The sequence below is a fragment of the Scyliorhinus canicula genome, chromosome 24, assembly GCF_902713615.1.
Source record: "Scyliorhinus canicula chromosome 24, sScyCan1.1, whole genome shotgun sequence".
In the NCBI taxonomy this organism is placed as follows: Eukaryota; Metazoa; Chordata; class Chondrichthyes; order Carcharhiniformes; family Scyliorhinidae; genus Scyliorhinus; species Scyliorhinus canicula.
The window spans coordinates 8,858,815-8,872,950 of record NC_052169.1 but is presented as its reverse complement, the minus strand read 5'-3'; the positions used below and the strand labels follow the sequence as shown (position 1 = coordinate 8,872,950).

The 14,136-nt window shown below is 49.0% G+C and overlaps 2 protein-coding genes across 3 annotated transcripts in view; both read right to left on the bottom strand.

Moving 5' to 3' along the window:
• LOC119956904 (collagen and calcium-binding EGF domain-containing protein 1-like) overlaps positions 1–14,136 on the bottom strand; it is a 132,942-nt gene that overhangs the window by 40,027 nt on the left and 78,779 nt on the right. The window lies entirely within an intron of this gene.
• LOC119956905 (NADH dehydrogenase [ubiquinone] 1 alpha subcomplex assembly factor 8-like) lies at positions 867–1,737 on the bottom strand. The gene is made up of 2 exons (XM_038784465.1): positions 1,379–1,737; positions 867–1,138 (listed from the first exon to the last, which is right to left on the bottom strand). Exon 1 carries the CDS (start codon positions 1,723–1,725, stop codon positions 1,516–1,518), a length of 210 nt encoding a protein of 69 aa, XP_038640393.1. The 5' UTR covers positions 1,726–1,737; the 3' UTR covers positions 867–1,138; positions 1,379–1,515.

The window sequence follows — 14,136 nt, the reverse complement described above, 5'->3', positions numbered from 1 at the left end:
ATGTGCCTGGATTGCGGAAGGAACGCTGTGAGGTGCTGGGAATGAACTTATTTAGAATTGACGATGGTTTTTTAAAACAAAATTCTATCAAGGTGTGCGGGCATCACTTGCAAGAACATAAGAATTAGGAGCAGGAGTAGGCCATCTGGCCCCTCGAGCCTGCTCTGCCATTCAATAAGGCCATGGCTGATCTTTGTGTGCACTCAGCTCCACTTACCCGCCCGCTCACCGTAACCTTCTATTCCTTTACCGTTCAAAAATCTATCTACCTGTGCCTTAAAAACATTTAGCCAGGTAGCCTCAACTGCTTCACTGGGCAGGGTTTCTGGCGGCCATCATTTGTTACCCATCCCTAACTGCCCTTTAACTGGGCGAATTCAAAGGGCACTTACGAGTCAATGACATTGCTGTGGATCTGGAGTCAAACCAGGTAAGAACAGCAGAGCTCCTTCCTTAAACTGAGTGGCTTGTGGGGCAGCACGGTGGCGCAGTGGTTAGCACTGCAGTCTCACGGCGCCGTGGTCCCAGGTTCGATCCCGGCTCTGGGTCACTGTCCGTGTGGAGTTTGCCCATTCTCCCCGTGTTTAGGTGGGTTTCGCCCCCACAACCCAAAGATGTGCAGGGTAGGTGGATTGGCTACGCTAAATTGCCCCTTAATTGGAAAAAATGAATTGGGTACTAGGGGCTGGTTTAGCACACTGGGCTAAATCGCTGGCTTTGAAAGCAGACCAAGGCAGGCCAGCAGCACGATTCAATTCCCGTCCCAGCCTCCCCGAACAGGCGCCGGAATGTGGCGACTAGGGGCTTTTCACAGTAACTTCATTTGAAGCCTACTTGTGACAATAAGCGATTTTCATTTCATTTTCTTGAATTTCGATCTTTTTAATTCTCATACATATAAAACAATTATTCTAAACAGCAGTGTTAATTAAAATGATTTTAAAAAAAGGAACAATAGTGGGAACTCTAAAGTCATACAGTGCAGCCTCAGGCACATCATATCTGTCGTAAGTAATGCCTGGTTTAGAAACATTGGATGCAAAATGTTTAATTTTTGAACACCTTTCACAAAGGTTTAGAATGCATCAAGCCAAGAAAAAAAAAAAAAATATTGTGGCCTGTTTGAGTTCATTCTGCTCTTTAATATCATGCTTTTTTTTTTATAAATTTAGATTAGCCAATTATTTTTTCCAATTAAGGGGCAATTTAGCGTGGCCAATCCACCTACTCTGCACATTTTTGGGTTGTGGGGGCGAAACCCACGCAGACACGGGGAGAATGTGCAAACTCCACACGGACAGTGACCCAGAGCCGGGATCGAACCTGGGACCTCAGCGCCGTGAGGCGGTTGTGCTAACCACTAGGCCACCGTGCTGCCCTTTAATATCATGCTTAATGCTGACACGCCTGTTACAGGATGTGGCTGTTCAGATTTATTTGATATTGGCTTGATAGGATTTATTTTATGCACAGCAAGGTTCTGGCGATTACTTTGTAGACATCAACACTTGTTCTTTACCTTGCTTTCTTGGCATTTAATGTAAAGCAGCTCTTAAGTGCCTGAAACTCTTTTGCACACGTGTCCTTTCTGAGATCCTTGCTTCCCTGGGTATTTACAACCACGCATCGCCCATATGCTGATGCTTCCTCAGCACACGCTGCCACGAGGCACAGGAAGCTCCTGAGCCGATCCCGGGCGCGGGTCCTCACCTCCTTCCCCGGCATGGTCAGCAGCAGGCCGCCGTCAGGCCGCAGGCGGGCGCCGCCATCTTTCATTTCACTTTCATTCATTCAAATTTATTTATTTTTTTAAAACTGAGTGGCTTGCTGGGCCATTGCAGAGGACAGAGTTAGGAGTCTAGCGTAGGCCACGATGACAGATTTCGTCCCCAAAGGACGTGATTCAGATGTTTTTTTACGACAATTGAAGATAATTTCCTGGTCCCCATTACTGAGGCTAGCTTTCAATTCCAGATTTTCTTAACTGAATTTAAATTCCACCAGCTGCCCTGGGGGAATTCCGACCCATGTCCCCAGAGCTTTAGCCTTTGGATGACTAATTTGGAATACAAGAACATAAGAACTCGGAGCAGGATTAGGCCATTCAGCCCCTCGAGTCCACTCCACCATTCAATACCATCATGGCTGATCTCATCCTGGCCTCAATTCCATTCCCCTGCCCGTTCTCCATAACCGTTCAACCCATTACTAATTAAAAATCTGTCTATCTCCTCCTTAAATTTACTCAATGACTCGACATCCACCGCACTCTGGGGTAGCGAATCCCATTGATCACTTTTGAGAGAAGTAATTTCTCCTCATCTCTGTTTTAAATCTGCGACCCCTTATTCTAAAACTATGACCTCTCGTTCCAGATTGCCCCACAAGAGGAAGCATCCGCTCTATGTCTACTTGGTCAATGCCTTTTATCATTTCACACACCTTAATTAGATCTCCTCTCATTTTTCTAAACTCGGGAGAGTATAGGCCTAAACTGCTCAATGTTTACACAAAGGACAAGCCTCGCTTCTCTGGAACTAATCTAATGAACCTCCTCTGAACTGCCTCGAATGCAACTACATCTTCCTCAAATAAGGGGACTCAGTACGCCAGGTGTGATCTCACCAATGCCTTCTACAGTTGCAGCAACACTTCCCTACTTTTCTACTCTATTCCTTTCGCCATGAAGGCAAAAATTCCAGAGTGGGACAGTCCACACTTAAACACTTCCAATCGCTGGTCGATTAGCTTGAGCTGTGTGGAAATGACTTTCTCTCCAGTCAATCTTTCCTCGCAAAGCTCCATAGAAAGAAAGAAAGAACTTGCATTTATATAGCGCCTTTCCTGACCTCAGAACGTTCCAGAGCTTCTGCAGACAATAAAGTTCTTTTGAAGTTGGTTACTGTTGTAAAGTAGAAAGTGCAGTCGCTTGTTTACTCAAAGCAAGATCAGAGAGCCAAGGCTGTGTCAAATGACCAGAGAGTCCACGCTCTGTGTTGCTGGTGGGGGGATGAAATAGTAGCAGGAACTCAGCTGCCACCATTCAGATTAGTCCCTGGTTTTACATCCACCTGTTAGGGTTGACTGGGCCTTGATTTATCATCTCACAGGAGACACAACGCTCCTGACAGAGCAGCACTCCCCCAGCGTCGCCCTCTAGTGCTCAGATCTCTGTCAGAACCTTTTCACCTTCATGACTCAGAGGCGATAAGCCTCCAACCAAGCCAGTAGCGGCACTGGGAACACAGCCGAGGGTTGTGGAGCTTCACTCCACTAAGGAACACCAAGGGGGAATGTTTTTTTTTAAAATTTAGATTACCCAATTATTTTTTCTATTAAGGGGCAATTTAGCGTGGCCAATCCACCTACTCTGCACATTTTTGGGTTGTGGGGGCGAAACCCACGCAGACACGGGGAGAATGTGCAAACTCCACACAGACAGTGACCCAGAGCCGGGATCGAACCTGGGACCTCAGCGCCGTGAAGCGGTTGTGCTAACCACTAGGCCACCGTGCTGCCCTACCAAGGGGGAATGTTAACTGAGATTGGGATTTGCACGGTGAATTCCCAAGTTAGAAGTCAAACGCAGTGGCATTGTAGCTGTTGGCGTGGAGCCAGTTTCTTTTTTAATTCCTTTGTGGATGGTGTACGTGCATAGGCAATCTGCCCCATCATTCAGTCATTCCAGAAGCAATCCTCCAGAGACTGCAGCCGCCCCCTGAGTCTGGTCCTTACGCTAATTGGCAGGCCTATTCGGATCAAGCAGCGGGCAAACCGAGGCTAGATTGGAGGTAGGCGAGGAAAGTCAGCCAAACACCATCGAGCTGGCACTCATCAGACACGAACGAGCAGCGGTTTCGACCACTCCCATGGCTTACAAGCGTCAAGGTGCTAAGTGAGCCCTCGCACACAGCGCGGCAGCTAAAATTCGCTAAAAAATAAAAGTTTACAGCTGGCACAGACAGGATGGGATGGGATTATGTTTCATGGGACCGAGAAGAAACAAGGCGGGTTGGGGGGGGGGGGGGGGGGGGGGGAGGAGCAAAGATCAGTGGGTTAGCAGAGTTCACAATATGTCAACACTGAAAAATACTTGCCTTCACCCTATTAACAGCGTTAACTCTCATATTATGCAATCAGTTAATCGCATGACAGGCTCTGGAAGACAGCTTGAGCTTTCACACGCTAATGTGCCTTCTGGCAGTGTACATGTCAATGGAATGCTTCTAATGTACTGCTGGAAATGAGGACACACAGTTTACCAAGCAACATTTTCCATTCATGAACCGTCAGAAATTAGGCGCTGTTTGTACAGCCTCCTCGTCCTCACCTCTTCCCATCCTGCTTTTACCTGGCTTTTCCTGCAACCTTCTGGGCCGACTCGCGGAAGGAGGGAGGGAGGGTGGAGGAGGCAGCCAAGAGTGGGGCTGAGGCAAGAGGACTTTGAATATAAAGCTGCTTTGAATCATAGAGGGATAAGTGTGCTCAGGAGGCCATTCAGCCGGTTACATCTGTGCTGGCTCCTTGGTGAAGTTTTCCAGTTCATCCCGCTCCCCTGAACCTTTTCAATAAGGTGCAAGGTGCTTCACTTAAAAAAAAAAATTAGAGTACCCAATTCTTTTTTTCCCGGGGCCGGGGTCGATCCCGGGTCCTCGGCATCGTGAGGCAGCAGTGCTAACCACTGTGCCAACATGCCACCCCTCAAGATGCTTCCCTTCACGAATTCATCCCATACTGTTTTCAATATTCTTATCAAACCCGCTTCCACATCTCCGCCCCTCATTTCAGGCAATGCATTCCAAATCGCAACACCTCACTGTGTAAAACCAAAATGCGATTCCCCCTTTCGGTAGTCTCCTGAAATTGATTGTCGGCCTTGCGACCACCTCTCCTTCCTTACTCTGCCAAATGGTTTTGAACATTTCTATCAAATCTCTTTGACCCTCTCTTCACCGAGGAAAAAAAAACTCAGCTTTAACCGTCTCTCTACATAAAGGCAAAAAGACCTTGGGAAAATCTACCGGTTCTACCTCACCCGTTTCCACTCACCTCCACACACAACTCATTCAAATTAACGGGGAGAATGCCATTACTTTAAAAAAAAAAAAATTTAGAGTCTCCAATTCATTTTTTCCAATTAAGGGTGGCCAATCTACCTAGCCTGCACATAGAACATAGAACAGTACAGCACAGACCAGGCCCTTCGGCCCTCAATGTTGTGCCGAGCCATGATCACCCTACTCAAACCCACGTATCCACCCTATACCCGTAACCCAACAACCCCCCCCCCCCCCAACCTTACTTTTATTAGGACACTACGGGCAATTTAGCATGGCCAATCCACCTAACCCGCACATCTTTGGACTGTGGGAGGAAACCGGAGCACCCGTAGGAAACCCACGCACACAGGGGGAGGACGTGCAGACTCCACACAGACAGTGACCCAGCCGGGAATCGAACCTGGGACCCTGGAGCTGTGAAGCATTTATGCTAACCACCATGCTACCCTGCTGCCCTCCATGCTACCCTGCTGCCCTAATCTTTGGGTTGTGGGGGCGAAACCCACGTAAACACGGGGAGAATGTGCAAACACCACACGGGCAGTGACCCAGAGTCGGGATTGAACCTGGGACCTCGGCGCCGTGAGGGAGCAGGGCTAACCCACTGTGCCGCCGTGCTGCCAGAATGCCGTTACTTTTGACAAGTCTCCAATGAGGTGATTGTGCTGATATGCCTGTAAATAATATTGCAGGTGGCTGGTGATGCAACCTCCAGCCACCACGCGGTCTTGAGACAGTGGTCATGTGACAAGGCACACGGATATAAATGGCGGGGGGAGGGCACACCCATACCCGGTGATCGGCAGATGGTTATAAGACGTAGAAGAGGTCAGTTGTGCCTACGAGTAGTTCCGGGGGAGTACAAAGAAACTCCATGATAACTTGTTCTGTAACAGACCATTATCTTACCGCGTGTGATTCAATAAAGATCCTGGTTTGGACAAGTCACAAGTCATTGGGTAGATCTTTTGCCAGACATCGAACACCGGACACAACAGTAACGTCTTCTTCTGAGCTGGGAGAGCTTTGGTCTTACGTCGGACACTCAGCCACTTCCTCTTCTTTGTTTCCAGCCCCAAAAGTCTGATCTACTAGTTTTGCAACAGTAACATAAACATTGCATATAAAACTCCATTTGCATTGCTTGTGTCTGAGACAGATTGTGCTGAGTACTCAGGAGCCTGTCTTGTGCTTTAAAAAAAATATACATTGTTCAAGGGACATGGGTTTCACTGGCTAGGCCATCATTCATTCGTCATCCCTTTTTTTTTTTTTTTTAATTTTTTTTTTATAAATTTAGATTACCCAATTATTTTTTCCAATTAAGGGGCAATTTAGCGTGGCCAATCCACCTACTCTGCACATTTTTGGGTTGTGGGGGCGAAACCCACGCAGAACGGGGAGAATGTGCAAACTCCACACAGACAGTGACCCAGAGCCGGGATCGAACCTGGGACCTCAGCGCTGTGAGGCGGTTGTGCTAACCACTTGGCCACCGTGCTGCCCCATTCGTCATCCCTAACTGGCCATCATGCGATTGATGGGAATGAGGGTTTGCCCCGTCCTCTTGTCGGTCACTTGCATTTTGGTCCAACCCGCAGACTATCCGAAAGACGGTTGTAGACCACACTTTGAGAACCATGACTTTAGTCTATCATTTGGACACTTGTTCGGACCTGATGCAGATTTTCTGTTCTCTACCTCAAGCCTTGGCTCCAGGATCATGATGTGGAGTTGCCGGCGTTGGACTGGGGTGAGCACAGTAAGAAGTCTTACAACACCAGGTTAAAGTCCAACAGCTTTGTTTCAAACACGAGCTTTCGGAGCGCAGCTCCTTCCTCAGGTGAATGGAGAGGTATGTTCCAGAAACATTTATATAGACAAAGTCAGAGATGCCAGACAATGCTTGGAATGCGAGCATTAGCACTGACAGAGTACCCTTCGTCGTCCAGTACTTTCCTGGGGCAGAGAAACTACGACATCTTCTTCGCAGCCTTCAACACATCATCAATGAAGATGAACATCTTGCCAGGGTCATCCCCACACCCGGACTATTGGCCTTCAAACAACCGTGCAACCTCAAACAAACCATTGTTTGCAGCAAATTACCAAACCTTCAGAACAGCGACCACGACACCACACAACCCTGCCAGGGCAATCTCTGCAAGACATGCCAGATCATTGACTTGGATACCACCATTACACGTGAGAACACACCCACCAGGTACGCGGCACATACTCGTGCGACTCGACCAATGTAGTCTACCTCATACGCTGCAGGAAAGGATGTCCCGAGGCGTGGTACATTGGCGAGACCATGCAGACACTGCGACAACGAATGAACGGGCATCGTGCGACAATCACCAGGCAGGAATGTTCCCTTCCAGTCGGGGAACACTTCAGCAGTCAAGGGCATTCAGCCTCTGATCTCCGGGTAAGCGTGCTCCAAGGCGGCATTCAGGACACGCGACAACGCAGAATTGCCGAGCAAAAACTTATAGCTAAGTTCCGCACGCATGAGTGCGGCCTCAACTGGGACATGGGATTCATGTCGCATTACATTCATCCCCCACCATCTGGCCTGGACTTACAAAATCCTACCAACTGTTCTGGTTTGAGACAATTCACACCTCTTTAACCTGGGATTATCCCTCTCTCTGGATCTGTAACGATTTGATTACCTGCTAATGGGTGGTGGGGCTGGCGGAGGTGGCAGAGATCTGGAGTGGCTGGAGAGAGACCTGAAGACAAGGGTGGGAATTTTAAGATTGCGGTTCCCGTTTGCTGCTCCCAGTAATTTCTATCCCTTCTTGCAGGGTCAGAAGCAACTCCACAATATGAGTCAGCATTATTGGTTCGTCAATTATTGTGCAACCAAAACCCCTAAATAAACCCAAACACTTCCTTTAGGATTTAAATGTTGATCTCATATAAAATTGCCGATGGAATACGCAAGCATCCTTGAAAGTGCAGACAAATAACCTACTCCCATGTCACCTTTTGATCTATCCTCATCACAATAATTTCTTGTAACTTTCCCTATAGATATTCCTTTGTGTAATAACAGCCTCCTCTTATCTCACCCTCATTGTAGAATGATTTGTTTCCTCCTTGAACATTTACGTCATTTCTAGTTGTGTCTGTACTCAACACTTTCCACATCTGCCCACAACAATAGCTTTGCAGCTCACTGTTCTCTGCAGTCGGGTCGATGGCCAAATCACAAATGGATCGGGTAAAGTCGCCATAGTCCCAGGAGTAGCCACAGGCTGCTTTCCCCTTTGACAGGGAGTGCTGACCGGTGGTGATTTAACCGGAGGGTCACCACACCTCAGGCGAGGGGCAAGGTTGAGAAGGCGGGGTCTTCATGAATAACCCCAGCCGGTATGGGAATTGAACCCGCGCAACTGGCCTCGTTCTCCATCACGAACCAGCTGTCTAGCCGAGTGGGTTAGCACAGTGGCAGTAGCACAGTGGTTAGCACTGTTGCTTCATAGCGCCAGGGACCTGATTTTGATTCCCGGCTTGGGTCACTGTCTGTGCGGAGTCTGCACGTTCTCCCCATATCTGCGTGGGTTTCCCCCGGGCACTCCAGTTTCCTCCCACAAGTCCCGAAAGACGTGCTTGTTAGGTGAATTCTCCCTCTGTGTGCCCGAACAGGCGCCGGAGTGTGGCGACTAGGGGCTTTTCCCAGTAACTTCATTGCAGTGTCAATGTAAACATACTCGTGACACTAATAACGATTATTATTATTATTATTAATAATATATGTTTGTTTGTGTGCATGCGTGCTTGGGTTTTAGTGTGTGCATGTATATGAGGGAGAAAGTGTGTGTGAGGGTGTGTGCGTGTGAGTGTGCAAGGGAGAATGTATGCATGAGTGTGGATGTGTGCGCATTAATTCCTCTTCATTAAATTCTAAGCTCCTTTTATTTCACAATGTCATGTCCATTGCCACTGAAATTAAACATTAGGAAGCAAAATGATTTACTCACACTTCCTTTCCAATGATGTTAGGTCAAGATTTAGGAGGATCCCAAAAGTTTGCAAATTGCCTAGTGTAGATAAATAATCCATTGGGGCATGCATAACATGTCCTTAAGACCCTATAGTCCAATTTGGACGCAACCCGCCTGAGGCAATTGTTAAATCGGGGGCTGGTTCACATTCCATTCGGAATGCTTTCCTGCCCAATTCCAGTTTAACCCAGGTTCACCTCAGGTACGGGACAGGCAATAACCTGAAATCAGGGCCCAATGAAGACATGGAGACGCCAATGCAATTGTTACTTGAAATCATGCGGGCCTCCATTCAGTCAAACCCACCCAGCTCCTGCCACCTTCCCTCCTACCCGCCCCTTCCCAACTTGGTCCGTAGATTGTGGGACACATGATACAGTACTAATTCTTTCAGGGGTGGGCGTCGATTTCTAATTTCCCTCGGGAGGATGGAGGTAAACCACCTCCTGAACCCCTGCAGGCAATGTGGTGCAAGTGCATGCACGGTACCATGTCCAGGATTTTTACCCAGCGACAGCGAAGGGACAGCAATATAGTTCCAAGTCAGGATGGTGTGCGTGTTGGAGGGGAACTTGCAGGTGGTGGTGTTCCCTTGTGTCTGTCGTCCTTGTCCTTCTGGATGGTAGAGATCGAGGGTTTGGAAGGCGTTGTTGAAGCAGCCCTAGTGAGTTCCTGCAGTTCATCTTGTAGATGGTCCCCACGGCGGCTATTGTGCGTCGGTGGTGGAGGCAGTGGATGGGGTGCCAATCAATCAATCAAGCACCTTTGTCCTGGATGGTGTGGAGCTTCCGGGGCGTTGTTGGAGCTGCGCTCATCCAGGCAACTGGTGAGTATTCCATCGCACTCCTGACTGTGTGCTCAGTCCTCTACTGTACTCCCTCTACACACGAGACTGTGTGACAAGATTCAACTCCAATTCAATCTATAAGTTTGTAGATGATACGACTGTGGTGGGTCGCTTCTCAAACGCCGACAAAATAGACTACAGAAGGGAGATAGATCACTTGGTTGCATGGTGTATTGAAAACACTTCTCTCTAAATGTTGAAAAGACAGAGGAACTGATCATCGACTTCAGGAAGCATAGCACGACACACACTCCCGTCTGCATCAATGGCTCCAAAGTGGAGATGGTCGATAGCTTTAAGTTCCTGGGGGTCACCATCACCTACAGCCTGTCCTGGTTCACCCACATTGATGCAACAGTCAAGAAAGCCCAACAATGTCTCTACTTCCTACGGAAGCTAAAGAAATTCGGCATGTCTGCATCGACTCTCACAAACTTCTACAGATGTGCGATAGAGAGCATCCTATCCGGCTGCATCACAGCCTGGTATGGCAACTGCTCGGCCCAAGATCGTAAGAAACTGCAGAGTGTGGTGAACTCAGCCCAACGCATCACACAAGCTTGCCACCCCCACATTGATTCTGTCCACACCTCCCGCTGCCTCAGGAAGCCAGACAGCATTGTCAGAGACCCCTCACACCCAGACTTTGCCCTCTTCCAGACCCTTCCATCAGGCAGAAGGTACAGAAGTCTGAAGACCTGCACATCCAGACACAAGAACAGCTTCTTCCCCACAGCTACTAGACTCCTCAACCACTCCCCCTTGGATGATCTGTTCCCTATAAGAACACTATTCACGACACCCTATGCTGCTCATGTTTGCCCTTGTTCCGCACTGTAACCAATCACTGTTTGTCGATGTACCATTGTCAATGTTCTCTGTCGATTATTCTTTTGTCTACAATGTACGCACTGTGTACGTTCCCTTGGCCGCAGGAAAATAGTTGTCACTGTACTTTGGTACATGTGACAATAAATATCAATCAATCAATCAATCAATCAATCAATCAACCTGTGCCTTGTGGATGGTGAACAGGCTTTGGGGAGTCAGGAGGTGAGTTACTCATCTCATAGAATCTACAGTGTAGATCGGCCCATCGAGTCTACACCGGCCCCAGAAAGAGCACCCTACCTAAGCCCACACCTCTACCCCACCTAACCTTTGGACACTACGGGGCAATTTAGCGTGTCCAATCCACCTAATCCGCACATCTGTGGACTGTGGGTGGAAACCGGAGCGCCCGGAGGAAACCCACGCAGACACGGGGGAGAACGCACAGACAGTGACCCAATTCGGGAATCAAACCCAGGACCCTGGTGCTGTGAAGCAACAGTGCTAACCACTGTGCCCCCCCCCCCCCCCCTCCCCCCATGCTGCCCATAAAATAGTCTCAGGACTATTTTAAACAAACCTCTGGTTAGTTGTGTCATTTTGGTTGCTGCAAGTCTCTGTAAGCATGGAGGGATTTTAGTGGCACTCCAGTACGGTGCGGTGCGGGTGTTTTAGCTGCGATTCTAAATGAGGCCACACATCTTCTCAGGTGGGCAGAATGGATGCCGCTGAATTATCTGAGGGCGAGCTACACGGCTCTCCCCAGTGTGCCCGGCAACATACACCCCTCAACTAACATCATTAGAACAGGTTTCTCTACTGCTTTGCAAACGACGCCATTTCAAAAGTCCCTGATTGACCGCCAAGCGGCATCGTGAGGTTCTGACAGACGTTGCAGAAATGCAAAGCTCCCTTCCTCCATCTCCCTGCAACCCGTGGTGGGTGACGCACCTTGGGAGGCTGGTGAAATCGAACCGTCAATTTGTAACTCAAGTTGAAGAGGTCAGTGAGAGCCACTTGCAGGTTTCAGATTCTTGGCAACCTACTCTGCGGCCCTGGGGGGGTCAGGGGTTCATGACAGCCGGCTCTCACGGTCTTCCACCCCTGATCTCACTGTGCGTGCAGGAACGACCACTAATCTCTGGCACTGCGCGGGATTCAGTAGTGCAAAGGGTTAACAAAATGGCAATGTCAATATACGATGTGGATGATGCTGTATCACTGATATTAGTCGGTCACGTGTTAGACCTGAGAGGGAGAGAGGGAGGGAGATGGCGGAACACCATGGCTAGGGTCTCTGAACCTACTCTGCAATACTAATAAAGAAGTGTTAAGCAAACAGAGTCTAGCTACAGTCTGCAACAGTAACCAACAGTAATCAAGAACCATGCCCAGGCCACCTCAGCTTTCAGTTGCTAGACACCAAGAGAAAACAAACACTATGGAATTATCAAATTTACAGTGCAGAAGGAGGCCATTCGGCCCATCAGATCTTCACCGGCCCTTGAAAAGAGCACCCCACTTAAGCCCATGCCTCCACCCTATCCCCATGTAACCTTTTGGACACTAAGGGCAACTGATCATGGCCAATCCACTTAACTTGCAGAACTTTGGACTGTGGTAGGAAACCGGAGCACCCGGAGGAAACCCACGCAGACACGGGGAGGACGCGCAGACTCCGCACCGACAGTGACCCAAGCTGGGAATCGAACCTGGGACCCTGGAGCTGTGAAGCCACAGTGCTATCCACTGTGCTACCGTGCCACCTCTTCAACCAACATGAGAGGAATTCTGTCTTTTATTGTTCACACGATAAGATTCTGGGACAGCGGGCAGCACGGTGGCGCAGTGGGTTAGCCCTGCAGCCTCACGGTACCGAGGTCCCAGGTTCGATCCCGGCTCTGGGTCACTGTCTGTGTGGAGTTTGTACATTCTCCCCGTGTCTGTGTGGGTTTCGCCCCCACAACCCAAAGATGTGCAGAGTAGGTGGATTGGCCACGCTAAATTGCCCCTTAATTGGAGAAAATGAATTAGGTATTTAAAAAAAGATTCTGGGACAGCAGTCGTTCCCGTTTGCTCCACCGTTGCGCATCTTTCCATTTTGGTGGGATGCAAGCGCCGCTCACAGTTCCTGACTTTAACCTGCCGTTGAAAAAGAGTCTTTGTCTCTGTGTTTCGTAACTCAGAAGCGATGCGACTCGTCATTCGCTTCAATGAGGTGACAACAGGGAGCAGCCCCACCTAGTGTTTTAAAGCTGAATGGCAATGCGGCCAACAGACTTGCCTGCAAAACGAGGGTTGCATTTCTGTCGTCCCTTTCAGATCCCCAAAGCGCTCTGCTTTGGGAGAGCTGACTGATGGTGATTTAACCCAAGGATCACCGCACCTTAGGCGAGGGGGTTGAGAAGGCTGAGCCTTCATGAATAAACTCAGCCGGGCACGGGGATTGAACCCTCGCCCTGTTGGATTCGCTCCGCATCACGAGCCAGCCATCCAGCCAACTGGGTTAAACCTGCCCCCCTCTTCAGGGCGATTGCACCACTGAATTGGATTGCAACTGCGCTGTATCTGAACTCCACCCACCCAGCCTTGGGTCTAATGCCCTCATGTAACAAAGGTTTGTGCATCTCGGCCTTGAAATTTTCAGCTGGCCCTCAGCCCCAACAGCTCTCTGGGGGTGAGGGAATGTGGAGGGAGTGGGGCAGTGGGTGGGTGGAGTGAGTTCCAGATTTCTATTACCTTTCGTGTAAAGAAGCCGTTCCTTATGCCACCCACTCGGTGGTCGAGCTCAAGTTTGCTCGGAACTCCTTCACCCGATTTAGGCATTCATAAACAGACTTGTATTTCCGTAGCCCCCTTCGTGAGCTCAAGACATCCCAGCGTGCTTTGAAACTTTGGAAGGGAGGTCTCTCGCCTGCTCTTCTTCGAACGAATTTAGACAGGGACGCGATTTAATATCTCACCCAGAAGACATCGGAGCGTCGGCCTCTATTTTGTGTCCAGACTTCTGGAGCGGGACCTCAGCCCACAGCCCTCGTCACTCAGGTGAGAATGATAGGGACAAAGCCATGGCTAACACTGGCTTCTCTCAATGTACCCAATCTCCCCCTTGGGCACAGCAATCCTCTCGCCCCTCAATTCCCTCATTTTCAGAAAATTCCCCCATTTCCACAGAGAAATATGACATAATTTTACCTTTTCGGATTCCCTGGTGAAGCATTATTACCTAATTTCTTGAGCATCTTTCGCATCAAGTTAACATCTAATACAATCATTTTTCCCTTTGATACAAACAGCATCAAAATGCAAAGAAGCCTCCAGCAGCAGCTGTATCCTATTGAATGAATGGGCTGAATGGCCTACTCATTCTCCCAATCCC